The 16,234-nt window shown below is 30.8% G+C and overlaps 1 protein-coding gene across 1 annotated transcript in view; it reads left to right on the top strand.

Annotated features, from left to right (window-relative positions):
• The window catches only part of LOC131840975 (uncharacterized), a 31,020-nt gene extending 15,443 nt beyond the window's left edge, over positions 1-15,577 (top strand). Inside the window, exons 2-4 of the mRNA XM_059189195.1 lie at positions 1,615-4,232; positions 12,268-12,422; positions 14,549-15,577. Of these exons, the coding sequence (XP_059045178.1) occupies positions 1,615-4,232; positions 12,268-12,379 (2,730 nt within the window). The 3' untranslated portion in view covers positions 12,380-12,422; positions 14,549-15,577. The remainder of the gene's footprint in view (positions 1-1,614; positions 4,233-12,267; positions 12,423-14,548) is intronic.
• Positions 15,578-16,234: the final 657 nt, after the last annotated feature.

Here is a 16,234-nt window from a genome sequence, read left to right as displayed (position 1 = left end):
TGTTAGGTAATAAACAGATAGACAAACTTTCTTATTTCTAATATTAGTCTGGATTAAATAAAGTCCGCCCTGCATTTTTGTGTATCGCATATCCAACCAATTAACTGTGGTCTAGTAATTACGCTCTCAAGTTACGCTCTCTGTACAAACTTACTTAATGACTAATTGATATGGCACGGTAGCACGGCAAACACTCGTACAATTCGTTCTATCCTCGGCTCTGTGGCCAAGTAGACAGGGCCATTAAACAATGTCGACGAAAGTAAACTTTGTAACAGAAAACAAACTGTAACATTCATCCGAAACGTGAAATTGAGAACTACTTACGATAAATATACTATTATCATTTAATTAATATTATAACAAGGTACAAGATTATTTGATACTTCAAAAAAAGACGGCAATACTTAAAAAGAAGGGCTAGTTTTATTTTTTGATTTGAAATCCAATCTACCGAAATTATTTTGATAAAAATATTATGATAATCTGATAGCATATCCTAATAAAATAATCCTTCTAATAAAATAAGAATTTTACAATCCAATTGATAACCTACTCTTCTTTAGGTTGGTTACACATATCTCTATATTGTATATTTCAAATTTTAAATTAGTTTTAAGGTTCTGTATTATATTTTCGTAGTATTCAATAGTCTTTCTAAATACTTCAATGTTTATTTTGTTATTCCGAGGCATGAACTGAATGGATGAACTGAATGATGATTCTCAATATATTTAAAAAACAATAAAAAACAAAATACATGTTACGTTAAACTGCCAATAACTCCAGTTATATAATCAAATATCGAAAATACATACACAACAAAATAATAAATAAAATATACATGTCTATGAATTTCTCTAGCTATATCCGTTCTCCGGAGTGGAACGTTCAACTTTGATGTTCACTGTCCGACATTTTCACATAGTCACTACTTCGATAATTAATCAGTACTTCAATTGAACCGCACTTTACAAATGACTTAAGGAAAAGGAAGATTCTCCATTCAACTGCATTTTTATATTATTACACAGTGCAGTGGTTATAAATGGGTTGTCTTTTCTAATTTTGATACAAATTATTTAATTAATTTTTCCACCAATACATGGAATTTTATAAAAACATATTATATATTTGTTAAGATTCTTACTTTTTTCTAAACTATACGAATTAAATTACGTGTCCTTTTACAACTAGTCCATTTTATTAAGTAAAAACGATTGATTTTCACAATAATTATCTACACAAATGGTCGAGACAAAATTGGCATAATATACTTATATAAAGAGTCCGCAATTATACATAACTACACGCTACTCATTATGACAGTCATTAAGTAGTAATTTAATTCATTAACAGATATTCAATCAGTCGCGCAATTTCCTGAGAGCTAAACGCACCGCATCATTAAAGTAAAGCTTTCAAATATTTTCTTATTTTTTAACTTGAGTATTTGCCATTACTTTGTCTATTTTACATAGCTAATGCAAACGTAAATAAATTACATGGATGACGAATAGAACTTAATATCTTCAAAAAATTTATTAAAAACACATTTTATTTTGGCATCGGATAAAATAAATTAGTCAATTTATTTCATTTATTTTGTTTCAGATGACTCCCGTGAATACAATACGGCCATTGGCCATAATATGGCTAACTATAGCTATCACCTGCGCAGCTGCCGACCACAACGACCAAAATATGACTACAACCAAAGCCATACGTACTACGATCCTTCCTTCACGGACTACAAGAACAGAACTCAAAGTTTCCAGAAGTCTGAATCCACATGATACTCAAACCCTTAATGTGAAAACTAGGCAAGGTCATATGACTCAACTCATTGTAAAGAAAAAGGATATAAAGAGCACAACTCTTCATGCGAGCACGACACAAGCTCCTACTACCGTATCGGTCAAGACTACTGTTACGTCACTTAAGCCCAACATAACTGTTGAAGATAATAAAAACAAAACAGAAAGTAGAGACCAGAGGAAACTTAACTTTGTTGGAACACTTAACAGTGACTTAGCTGGGTACGATTACTACTTAAATCGCAATAAAAATTCTGACGCTGAACTTGGTGATATTAAAACTGAATACGGTAACTGGTCTCCTGTATCAGTTTACCCTGAATCTCATATACAGGAAGATGGTAAGAAACCAGAAACAGATCCAGAAACATCAAGTTATTATCCCACATATGATAATGATAAAATAACAGAAGACAAAAAGGTTTACATTACGTCAACAAGTTTTTTAGATTACGGTAGTCCAATTAAAAACTACAGATTCGATCCCCATAACCCAGTAATAAAAAATGACCGAAATCCAGTATATATTGAGGTGGTAAGCACGAAAGTCGCTGATGGTGAAGAAAAATCTTTCAAAATCCCTGATCCAGTAGTAATTAGTTCTGAACCTATGTACCTAAAAAAAGCTGTTGATAAGTATAACAATAAGCGTGGCAGATCTATTTTATCCCTCGGTGAAGATGGCATACCTGAAATTCATGGAGTAAGAGTACCTGATGATGAATCTGATAAGAAAACTTGGAGAAATGCGCGTGTTGTCAATGGAGAACTGTTACCATATCCAGAGGGCTATAAACCACCTAAAGCGATAGCAGAAGCAGATGTGTATCCCAATATTGCAGACGTCGAACCCCACCAGAGTTTTGGGCCTTTCACAAAAGAAGACAATTTTGAACACAATGATGGACCCTTCACAAAGTTTGACAATATTAAATTTGATTATGACGATGCCATTGGTCCCTATATGACAAGTGATAATCCAGCATATGCATACAAACAAAAGAAAGACAATTATTATTTGAAATCTAATTACGGGCCTTTCACTAAAGCCGATAATTCAAAAGTAGCCAACTCTAAACTTATAGAATACATCAAGCAAATTAATGAACAAGAATCTAAACGAGATTACTTCAGCGGTCGTAGTTCAAGAGCTCACACTGGGGATCTGGAATACTCTGAAAGCCATATTCAAAGGCGCATGCTCCAACATCCTGGAGAAAATAACTTCCCAAATTCATTAATGTACACTCCAAAAAATGCTAAGCCAGAGTTTGATGAAAGTGTTCGCAATCCAGTATTACAATATGCTCATCCAGAATTAGGTATTCAGCCCGCTAAAGCCACTAATGTAGATAACTATGAAAATAAAGAACGCAAAGTGAAATACTATACTACAAACGTACCTAAAAGTGCACACCCATACCCAATGGAGCCTATCAACGGATTTGGGCAACAACGTTCTCAAAATCATAACAGATACTACGAGGATGAACATAAGAAATTTTCTTACTATGAACATAACCCTAGCCCTCGTTATCCTTATAACTATGGCTATATGAATATAAAGCGTGTTCAAGAACCATCTTTGTGGCAAAAACTTACCAACTCTATGAAGGACACTATAAACAGTGCAAGCCAAACAGTTCATCAACTAACAAGACCCATAATAGATCCTATTGCAAAAGTGACACAGCCTGTCCTTGATCCTTTAGTGGAAGCTACTCATAAAATCTCTCACAATTTAGGACTTTACTCATCTAACTCGATACAGTCTCAAAGATATGCTCAAGATAAAATTGGCGTGGCAGCCGCAGCTACCGCAGGAGCTCCCGCCATGCTGCCAGCTATCGGTCTTATGGCTGGAGGCGCTGCTTTAGGTCTTGGTGCTGTTGCTATGGGAAGGCTTTTGGATGTTAATATAATGAGAAACGCAGGTTTAGGAGAAGATGATATTGTAGATGACATTGAAAAGGAACACAAGAGATCATTCAGTGGAGTGCCATATGATATTGACAGACATATTATAAGTAACCAAAAGGTTTACGATGATAACTATAAAATGCCTAGTGAAAATGTATATGTCGTTATGTCTCCAGATGGAAATGATGGCACTCGTGCCAAACGTGATGTCTTAAGTTTCTTCCAAGAACCCAGTTCACAAAGTGTTGTGTTAAAAAGAGTGAAAAGAAAACATATAGTGAAGAGGGCATTAAAGCATGACTTGCCCGACGACCTCCAGCATTTAGACAGTAACCCAACCCCGTCTTCTTTGAATACGGCAGCTATGGATTTGGTTAAACAAACAGACTGGAGAGATTCTCAGTGCGCTAAGTTTACCTTCTGTAAAGTACTGACGTCACAGCCATCTGACTCGATCTTCGCAATGGAGAAAAAAATGGAGGCGTTATTAAAAATGTAAGTACAATTTAATATTTCACTTATAAGAATTTTATGTATAGTATTTTCATTAAACATAATTACTATATCGTAATGTAGTAAAATTATTATCAAAGAAATTCTGAAATATCAATATATTGAAGTACGTTAAGTAACTATATAGTAACTGATTTAATTCTTACATACATATAGCCAAATAATATTTCTGTCTTCTGCTGAACCCTGATAAATTAGTACGTGAAGAGACTGTATGTGTAGCCTTTCAGTTATTATGTATACATGATAAATAGATGTTAAAATATGTCATGGAAATATAATTTAGAGATATTATGAATATAGAAAACGTAACCTTTTTAAGCTTCCCTAAATTTTTGTAAGCACCTATGTATTTTTCTGACTTATCATTTTTTCTGATCGTCTTCAATTCCCATCATTTCTTTTCTATTTAAAAGCTTTATACCTAATATAATCAAAGACTATGAAATCACATTTCAGACATTCATAATTTGATAATTGCGTAAATTATGTAACGCTATAGTTAACGTTGCACTTTTCTCGCATGTATTTTGATCTATACATTGCATAAACTAGCCGCAAAACTGTAAAAGTGAATGGTTATTTTAGTTTTAGAAATTGTCTAAAGATAAAGGTGAAAGCTGTTTTGATGCTTCTCGTCACTTGATACACGGATCCCGATAGTAATAATCATTGATTTGAACTATAAGTATATGTATTAATTATTTGAACTTTCTTTCAAATGCAGTTGAACGTAAAGGATTGAAATATCAAATATAATGATTTCTAATTCTGTATATGTTTGTATTTTTGTAGTCAAGGGCAATTTTGTGATTAAAGTTTATCAATGGAAGATTCATTGATAAACATTAGTGATTCGAGTATCTGAGAATTTCATAATTCAGCAAATATTTAATATTTATTAGTAATGTTTCATTTATATGACTGAATGCCGTTTTACAAATTATTTTACCATTTTTCAAGATAATATGAATTTATATGAAGAGTTGAGGGAAAATTCAATAAATAATACTAGTTATGATTAGCCAATGTGCACCAACAATTCATATATAACAACAATACTCCGACAGCTTTCACTAACATCCATCATTCTAGATTTGTGGAACACTATGTTAAAACGAAATTTAATTAACTTAAGAATGCTATTACTTCACGCACTGAAAGATAAGCGACATAAAACATAAACTAAAAAAATTGTTCTAGAAGATTTAAAATAAGAACGTTTAAATTATTTTTAAATATAAATACATTAGTCAATTACATTGTAATAATAAAATTTAATTAGCTGATATTACAAGTAAAGAAAGAAAAAGTTGAGAGAAATATTTACACACAAATAACTCGTCTGCACCGAACTGGCACTAAGTATTTATTCATTTCAGATATTTATGATCAATAGCATTTTAGTAAATGATTTATAAAATAGTCTTGCTCGATATTAATTCGCATTGGAATGGAAGTGGGCATAAATATAGGAATTCAATTAAAAACAATTTAATTCATATATTTATGCCCACCTCCATCCCATGCATTATTATGATCCGCTGTAAAATAATAGATTTTAATGGCTGTTATTTAAAAGTACTTTCAAAATAGTTCTAGATTTAATTGTCTTTTTCATTAGTAAAAGACAATTAAAATTAATCTTATTATACTCTCCTCGGTTTTGATTTTTGATTAATATTTTCAAGTTTGTAAATTGGTTTTTTAATCGTATGAAACTAAAGCAATTTTCAAAACATGCGAATCATGTCACGAAACGACATATTTTTCAATTAAATCTAAATTATTATGACTATTTGATATTTCATAATCAACTGTCACACGCGAAAAGATCTTTCCTGACCAGAAACGTAAAAACAGAGTACGATGATATCGCCGTCTCGCGTCGTCGCCCAACCGTAAACGCGACGGTCACGATCAATTTGTGTACTATATGTAATGCAATAAGGAACATGCCTGTATTTTTTTATTTGAAACATCACATTTTACTATGTAACATAAAAATATACATAATATCAAAATATGCAGAATTGAAATGAACATTTCATCTGTACTTGTCCTCTATCGTCGGGTGAAGGTGTAAAGGCCAGCTGAGGCCAACAGCATTACAGTAGTTAAAAAAAAGTCAGACTCTATGACAAAATCAAAACACACGCAGAGAGTAAAATCAGTTTGAAGAAATATTGTACTTTGCTGCTATTTTACTAGTACATGTTTGGTATGGTATTACACCATGTCTATTTAAAAAAAAGACCTCAGAGCAAAAAAAGTCAAGAGTTAACACTATGTAGTACTTACAACAAACGTACCATTGTGCAATAAACCATTGTTTATAAATGTGTGAGTTAGGAAAGTGTGCCATTTTTTTGTATATTTAGTTAAGTGAAGTAAAGCTTAGCAATAACAAAAGCAATTGCGTTATTATTATTATGAGGCATAAAAAAATTGAAATATAATATTGAATAGATGACAAATTATGCACTTTCATAATAGATCAACCTATTATTTATCAACTTTAAGGAGTACTTAATGAGTTAATCAATAAAAATAATAAAATCCAATGTTTTAAATACATATACCTATAATAATTGACTAATATAAATTCTCCTAAAAAAATATAGAATATTTTTAATCAATCAATATAGATAATTGTTTTGGTTCGAAATTTATAATTTTTTGGCAATTGGTTGTCAAAATAGGTTAGGTTTTTAACGAAAAAGTATTTATTATTAGAATGGTTTGCGGCTCCTTTTCTTCTATTACTTAGCACTATAACGTGGACAAAATATACACGTACGGACTAATAGTAAATAAATAAGTAATACAGTAGAACTGTGCTCTCTAGATTGGGTGTTCTTTGAAACTATTCTCTAGGCTCTCTCTACTACTACTACTCTCTCGGGTACTCTACGGTCACTCCGAATGGATGTGAAAATATATATGTATATTAAACATAGAGACATTGTTTGAATACTTAGTTTTTAAGTGACAATTGAGATAAACGACGTAATTACAATTCTGTCGACTCGATGCTTTGAAGACATTTCGTCATTTCCCACACCACTGTCATATTGTAACTGAATGCGTTTGTCATGCAAATAGACAATTTATTAGTTGTTACGTGACAGACAGACGGACAAAAAGAGAAAGTGACAGACTAAACATATAGAATGATACTAATGTACCGCTTCATATCTGTTTGTATTGTCAACATAAATATTGCCTATTACAAGCGCTTGAAAAGATAAACATAATTTTAGGAGAGAGGTTGTCTCTCCTAGAATTATGTTTATCTCCTTCTCTCTATCTACACATACCCCGTAAACGGCCCCGTATGCAATGTTAGAAACTATATATATGAAATATTTATGGCGAGCTCTTTGATCATAATAATAATATGTAGCTCATGGAGAAAATTGGAACGTACGTTAAAAATATACATTATGCTCATTTTATACTTAAAATAGTAACTTAGTATGTCATACATTTATGCTATTTTTGTACATTTAACTGACTCCATGCATGTATAACCATAAAAAACTCTAAAAATATAAATCATAACCGAATTAAAATCCGTTATATGGTTTAGAAGATGTAAGCGTAAAACAGTCAGCATAAGAAGAGTGACTTTGTCTTATCACATTTATAATGTCTAAGTAAATATATTAATGCGAATTTATACCACTTGTAGCTATACTGTCCTAGAAAATTTTAAATTTATAGTCATGACTTACTTTTAAAAGAACAAGAAAATTTTGATTTCACGCAGAATATTACATTGTATACTATATTTGTGACTCCTAAACAATGGAGTCAAAACACAGAGTTGAGACGAAAAAAATTGTAGTTTTTATCCCGAATCTATACTATAAAACAATAAACTTTTATAATAATTAACATATAAAAAATGCATCATTCTTAGATTAACAAAATGAACACAATATGTAATAATTTAATATGGGACAGGAAATGATTTATTAATATTAAAAACGCTAATAACCACTCCATAATAATAATTTATAATTAAAATCTTTTAATTAACTAGGTTAAAACATAAATAATTCAAATTGACTCTCGAATGCACGTAATACAGCGTAATGGTTACATCACTACAGACTGAAATGCGTAATAAAAAAGTTGAAAAAGGCGAGAGACTTTTTTGCCACAACGCGCGACGCGGCGCGGCGTTAGACGGTGTGCCGCCCGTAACCTGCTGGTTGTGTAATATGTTCGAAGCGTGCCGGTGAAAGTGTCCGAACCGCATTCCGCGGTGCACTTTATTATGGGCAGGGTTAACACTCAAAACATACGTAAGGGGCCATCCATAAATTACGTCACACGAGTTTCATGCTTTTTAACACTTACCTATAGTTTTATTAAATTAATATTATTGATTATATTTTAAAAATGACGTCACGAAATTTAGGTCTGTAGTTTGTCACTCCATGTCACACTTTGTCGACTGTCCTCCTGACGTATGACTTATACTTCTTAGGGGAAGTAGAATATAAGTAAAGTAGAAACTAATGTTCTTACTTCAATTTTGTTTATAGTTATTTTTATTTATTTTGAAAAATACCCTCGACTTCGTCTGCGTCGAATTTAACTTTATTTAATAAAATAGATAAAACTTCTTAAATAAATTAGTTACTCCTTATAGCATTAACTGTAGGCGAGTGGAAATCCTGTTTCAGCCGTTTTAGAGATTAGCAAGAATAAGCAGAGAGACAGACAACTGACTTAACTCGCTTAACTTAACCATAAATTAATGGCAGCAATTAATAAGGCACATAATATTTAATAACAGTAATAAAAGTATAATGAAATTAATATTTATTATTAATATCACATTGTCAACCCTACCTTAGTGACGACGAATATTATAGAAATATAGAGATATTTGTATATATCTTAATACAATGTCAAAATATATGATACTTAGATAATTCAAAAGCAATCATTATTAAAATCTTGCAACGATTACATATATACATATACATAGAGTAGAGATACACTATCGAATCCTACTTATTTATTATCTCTCAGAAACAAAACCTTATAGAGTTATACGAAATGTTAGATACATAAATTTAGATATATTTCATATTATTCTACAACTCTACAACATCGTCAATTTACAATGTCTCTATCTACCCGAAACGCTACAGTTGTGAAGAGAGCTTCGTTTCAATTACACATATAGATTTCAATTTCTATTTTTTACTGTCCTAATTCAATTGTTTTTAAAAAAATTAAACAGTATCTTACTGTATCATTAAAGTTATACAAATCTTTAGGTGTACCTTTTACGTAATTGCAAAATGATGACAGATGCTAACGGACGAGACACGAGAATCTTTGATGAATGCTCTTAAATAAAAATTTTAGATACATATTTAGATACTCTAAAAAAGTCGACGAGTTTGAAGGGAATATGTTTCATTCCAGAAACAAAATCGAATAGTTTATTTAACGAAATCAATGGTCATCATATCCAACTGCCTGGAACATCGAGACAGCCACCAGAATCTGTCTTTTTGGCATCCACTGAATCATTCAGGGCGCGTGATCTCCACCAAAATTAAATGTTTTACAGACGTAACCGTCGGAATCTATAGCTTTTCAGATGCACTGAATAATTCAGAATGAGATTGCCAAGAATCTCCAATATATTCAGTTTTACAGTCGCATCCTCTGCATCATTTAAAACGCAAGTGGACATAACTGAAAATTACAGCTTTCAGACGCAACCACTGATTACCGTAATCCCTAATATATAAACAAGACTGGCTGATCCAACCAAAGTTAGTGTTGTGTTGAATATTGTAGTGTTCCGTGCAACTTTCTGATTATTTTATATGATCAGAAACTTCTTCTGACTATAACAAACGTAATACAAAAGCATTAGCGAATTCCAAAAGTTCACGCGTTATGCCGTGACCAGAAGAAATAGAGATTAGTTAATGTATAAACAAGATTATATGATATCTAAAATTATAAATGATATCGGTGATCTAGCGGTCAAGCACGCCACTTTACTGTCGCTGGTCACGAATACGATTCCTCACACCTTGCAAACATTTGTATTCATGAGTATGATTATTTGTATCGGTCTGGTGTTTTCTACGTATATTATGTATGTATTTATAAAAAAAATATCTAAGTATTCATATCAGTTGTCTAGTGCAAGCTCTTCTTACCGTGGGACTAGTTGGCGCGGTTTTAATTGTCCAGGGTTATTTATATATATTATTTATTCATTCTCTTTTTAAAACGCCAGACAGCAACTAACATCTATGGCTCTAGCTGTACTATGATACAGTCAATTGTACTAAATTGTTTACCATCACACAATATATAAACAACATTACACGATAAAAGTTTATGAATAACGTAATTGAGGAGTGTTGTTATCATTGTGATAATTTTACACGAGACACGATATCCCTGTGATTCATTTTGTCATTACTCTATCATGCACGGATGGCATGGTGGGAATGTACTACTGTTTGTAATATATCCGAATGCTTAAATTGATATTTATTGATATATAATATGATTAAATATATGACAGCTATTTTCAACTTTCAAAAAACTCCCTTTCAGTCTACTCGTTCTTGTGTCTCGACTAATTTTGACGTCGATCAACTCTTTTTGTAAATTAATCGCATATAATTGCATATGAATATCATATAAAAACCGATTAGTTTGTGATTTTGTATGAACCATTTGAAAGATGCGATTACAAACTATGTTTTACGATTCAGATTAGCAACTATAAAGTATTCTATTCATAATCTATTCTATAAATTGTAGGTTTTAATCTGTTACAAATAAGGATTATTAGCAACATTGTCACATAATTAAACCAAGTTTTTTTTTATGTAAAGGTAAAAGGTAACAGTCGCCTATATACATGAACACCACCCACAGCGGTTTTTATGTGCCCCGTGATACCACTCATGCGATGACAATCTAGAGGACTAAGATATCATACGTCTTATCCTATAATAGCACTGCCTAATCTGCACCCTATAATCGTAACACAGTTTACAAAGCAAGTTGCTTGGTGAAATAGGTGTGATATATAGTACCCATGAAACTACAGTTACTTAAAGTCTATTTATTTATTTATTTATTAGAAAACTCAAAACTTACAATCTAATACATTCAATCAACAGTACATTCATAGAGAAAGCCAGTAATAGGTTTCAGTGATTTAGCAAAAGAAAAAAAACAAAATGTGGTAAACAGAATAAAGATCAGAGGTAAAAGAAGTAGAAATTTTATACCTCTGGTAAAGTCGTATTCTTATTTAAATAATGAGATATGAGAGTGAAATTACAGAGTATAGATATAGAAGACTTTGTGTTCTATCATAAACTTAGAATGGTAAATATTTATTTTGGAATCTAAAAAAATACACACTCTTTATACGTTTGGTATGATTTCGCTACAACGCGTTAAGTGATCTTATCATATAGTAATTTGGTCCTAATCCTTTGTTAATTATAATTAGTTCATCCGGTATAAATATATCATTATCATCGACCAAAAAATGACAAACAGTGACAAAAACAATCTACTGACTAGATATATATACGAAATCTATATTAATATAGGTAGCAAATTACTACCGTAGATTGAGTTATACTAATCTTTACAGTGCAAGTTTTCCTCGTAAATTTTGTTTATAAATAAGTAATTCCATGCGGTTTTTTTTCACAGTAGATAGCTAAGTTAAGATTTACTTACTGATACTATCTCTAAATATTTTATGGGAAAATCCATGCCGCAATATTTTAGATACTCGAAAGTTTCTTACTTATTAATAATAATAAAGCCTTTATTCTAAAATTACAATTAATTTATAATTTTTAACTAAAATCTTGGCTAAATGTTAATGTTATGGTAATAACATTAACATTTAGCCGTTACAAAGAAACAAACAAGTCTAGTCATGCAATGAGTACCTACCGAGCGTATACTCAGTTAATCTTTTTGACTTTTCCAGGATCTCGCGGGGCGGAAGTACAAGCGTTGCGACTGTAGCCCACCAGCTCGGGGACGTGATGGCTGCGAGTCGAGATCACGACTGCAGCCGGTTCCGATGCGATGCCCACTGATGGTCACATGCGATGCACACTGATGGTCAACACGTAATTACAGGCACGCACCTCCATTTTTCCCATTCAATTTAATTAGATAGACTGTGTTATTTGTAGTATGCAGATTAAGCAGTGAAATTATAGGATAAGAGGCATGACATTTTAACTCTCTGGAATGGCAATACATGATTGATACCAAGAATAAAGTACCTAGAACATAATAAATGAGATATCCGTAGTTTCTTCTTAGCATCAGGTTGGCCATCGGCTTTTTGCTATTCCAGTTACAAAAGAACACCGTCCAAGTGTATATAGTAATCGTAAAAGAGAAAAAATTAAGTAATAATGGAATGGATGCACCCGCCGGTGTTAACGATATATGCTGACGGAGCATTAGTGGAGAGAGATAAGATGAGCATGAAGCCAGGTCAATTAGTCCATTGTGGAATTAAGCACGAACGTGGTGAAGAAACGAACGTTGAACGGATGAGGATTGTCTATTCAAGTTCAGTTTAATAAAGATTAAACTGAACTTTAATAGAGATTCATTCACTTCATGTTGCTAAATATGTGGGAAACTTATTATCTATGTATGTTTATTGCAAAGAAAAGTGTAATAAATGAAATTATAGGTAAACCCATGAACAATAAGAACGCAGCACCAAGAAACCATAATTAGGTATAGGTATAGTACTTTGAAGCTAGTGTAGATTGTGCAAAGTGAGTTCCACAACCACACAGCCTGAACAGAAAAGAGGTTTCATATAAAAGAAAGTGGAGTGATTAATAATAAATATTTTCAATTTCTTTTACTTGTTGATAATTGTTCGCATAATATGAATTACACCTAGCCACAGGTTTGTTTATATTTTTTAAGACTAATCCTGTAGATATAGAAATAGAAAGACAAACACTAATAATATAAGCATGTATTCTTACTTTGTATCATGCACCCCAAGCATGATATACCTATATAAGTTTATTAAAATAACTGATTGGATTAATATTTTATAATTTATCATTGACATAGTTAATGATAAATAAATAAATATTTATGCTTCACATCATCTTCATATCATCGCACACAGTCATGTGCGATGATATTTGTCATATTGATAAAGAGATATATTTTGTTATGGACACCTAGCATATAGCAATTTCTAAGAATTTTGTTTGAAATTTTTGTATTAAGTCCATCAAAACATAAACGAGCTTCATTGTGTACTGAAATAAAAAAATATATTTAGATAAATTTAGAAAAATGATAAGTTAATAATATAAACTAGAAAAGCTAATAAATAGGCAATATATTAGAACATTACTCATACATGAAACCTATAACATATTAATTGTAATTATTAGTATGTTTAGTAAGTTTCTTAGAACTATAAGTTTCTATATGTTGTGAATATGTAATCTATCGATCGGTAATTTACTTACTTCAAGATAATATAGTGCGGCGAACATATATGATACACCGAAATCTACCTCATAACTACATAAATCCAGATACTAAATCATATCAAATTATAATGTAAAATAAAGACAATAAATAAATATGACTTCATTACATATCATGACATGGACAAAACATTCTAGAAAGATTTTCGATACAAATAGGCACAAAAGCCTATCTTCATTGATACAACAATAATAATTATGTTTTGTTATTAACGGCATCGGTGGTTTTAGCACACCGCCTTACTATAGTCGCGGGTTCGATACCTTGCACGGTACAAACATTTTTATTCTTGATTATGATTATTTGTATCTGAGCGTTTTCTATATATATATTATGAATATATAGTATATTGTGTAAATGCAAATGTTAATAAATGAAAAATTATGCACCCTGGGAAGGTATGTGACATCTGAGATACAATATAATTCTATACTAGTTCAGGTGGCCCAATTACACTTGTATGTTCAAATTGTGTTTACTCTTATGTACAACGTAATTATGTAATGCAACCTAAAACTATAATTAATTATTATTATTATGTATATACAAAAAAATATCTAAGTATTTATATCAATTATCTAGTACCTACCTATAATATAGTACAAGCTTGGTTTGGCTTGGGGCTAGATGGCGCTTTAGGAATTGTCCTGAGATATTATTATTGATCACGTTATCTATTATTATACTAGTATCATTTATAGTGATATTTTATAATTTTATTTCAGAAGGTGTCACCAGCTTACGAAAGTGAAAAAAGAACTAAAGTAGTCAATGCGTTTTTCCCTACTGTGTACAATGAACAAAAGCATGAGCAGCTTATTACTTAAATATATGTTGTTTATAAATATATATATTTAGTGTAGTACGAGTATGTATAAGAATATATTAGATTTGAAATATTTTTTAAATATCTGAAATAGAAACATATTAGAACAACTTCAATAAAATTACTTATTCGCATATCAATGACATGTTTGGTTAAGTAGCCTTAAATTTAAATTATTTAGTTTCCTGGCCTCTAATTAAAATGTCCATTTTAATTTTAAAGCTATCTCGAACACATAGATCTTTTTTACCAGTAGATATATGTACTGATAGTGCCGCACTAAATATATACATCCGAACAAAATAATATAATTGTATTCAAAAATATTATTATGTATAAAAATATATTTGAATGAAAGTAATATTTTTAACCACACACGTGTAGAACGCTCACTATTAAATAATTTTAATTTATATTTAAAACACATTTCCTGGTGAAATGTGAGTGATTTCGTTAGAAATATTTATTGATAAAGTTTAGGTAGGGATATCTTACTTCAATTAATATTTGTTCGTTTATTTTTGTATATGTAGGTATAGATAGTTATTACAATATTGTAACAAGACTTACAAATCGTGTATAGAAACGTATTCAGCATCTGAATGTAGATACTTATTTATCAATAGAATGAATAATGAAGTAGAAGTTTAAACATTGAAGTAATAGTTCAGTTTAAACACATTTACTATAAAATATGTTTTTATAACAAATAACTTCAATAATCAAATATTATCGTGCATTAGAAAACATGGAACGGTAAAAAACTTTTTATCTGTACTTTACCTATATAATCTGTCATACTGGTTGTATTTACCTAAAAAAAATATGATTCACACGAACATATCCATGTATTAATTGGATTTTTATTTATTTGTTACCAAATATTTATCATAGTTAAGATTATAATTAAACCATATTTAACTACGTTATAAAGATATCATATCTTCTTTGAGTTGTACTTTAAAAATTTGGAACAATTTATTATTCTATCAAAATCATTATTTATTTAAATTATGGCTTAATTAAGTTGTAAATATGCTTTCGTGAAGATGTAAATTATTTATTTATTACAACAATTAAAAAATAAAATGTAATTGCCTAGTGTTTCATTTTAAAACCTGCCTGATAATCTATACATATAATAAACATGTAACTGATGACTATCGTACGTATAGTACTGTACCTACGGTTGATAACAATATAACGTAATAGAAGTTAAACTGCTATTAAGTTATCAACCCAATAGAACCAAAAACAATTATAGTTTAAATTTTTGTACGTGTTGCGCGTCTTTTTATTTCATAAACATTTTACAGTTAAAATGTTTCTGAAATTATTATTTGAACTATAACTGATTTTGGCGTAATTTTCACTAATGCATTGAGAGAGAGAACTTCAATTAAAATTTTAAGTTTGTTTTATTGAACTGGATTCCAAAATATTTTTAAATCAGTATACCAAGATACATCAGTGTCAATAAGCGAACTAAGCTAGTCAAGAAAATTAATACAGTACCTAAGTATAGCGCTTTACTGCCGATGGTCGCGGGTTCGATTTTTCAGCTAGTCTAAACACCACAAGTGTT

Source organism: Achroia grisella, unplaced genomic scaffold, assembly GCF_030625045.1.
Source record: "Achroia grisella isolate CSIRO2021 unplaced genomic scaffold, CSIRO_AGI_Agris_v1 utg152, whole genome shotgun sequence".
NCBI lineage: Eukaryota > Metazoa > Arthropoda > Insecta > Lepidoptera > Pyralidae > Achroia > Achroia grisella.
This window is presented reverse-complemented; position numbering and strand designations above follow the sequence as displayed.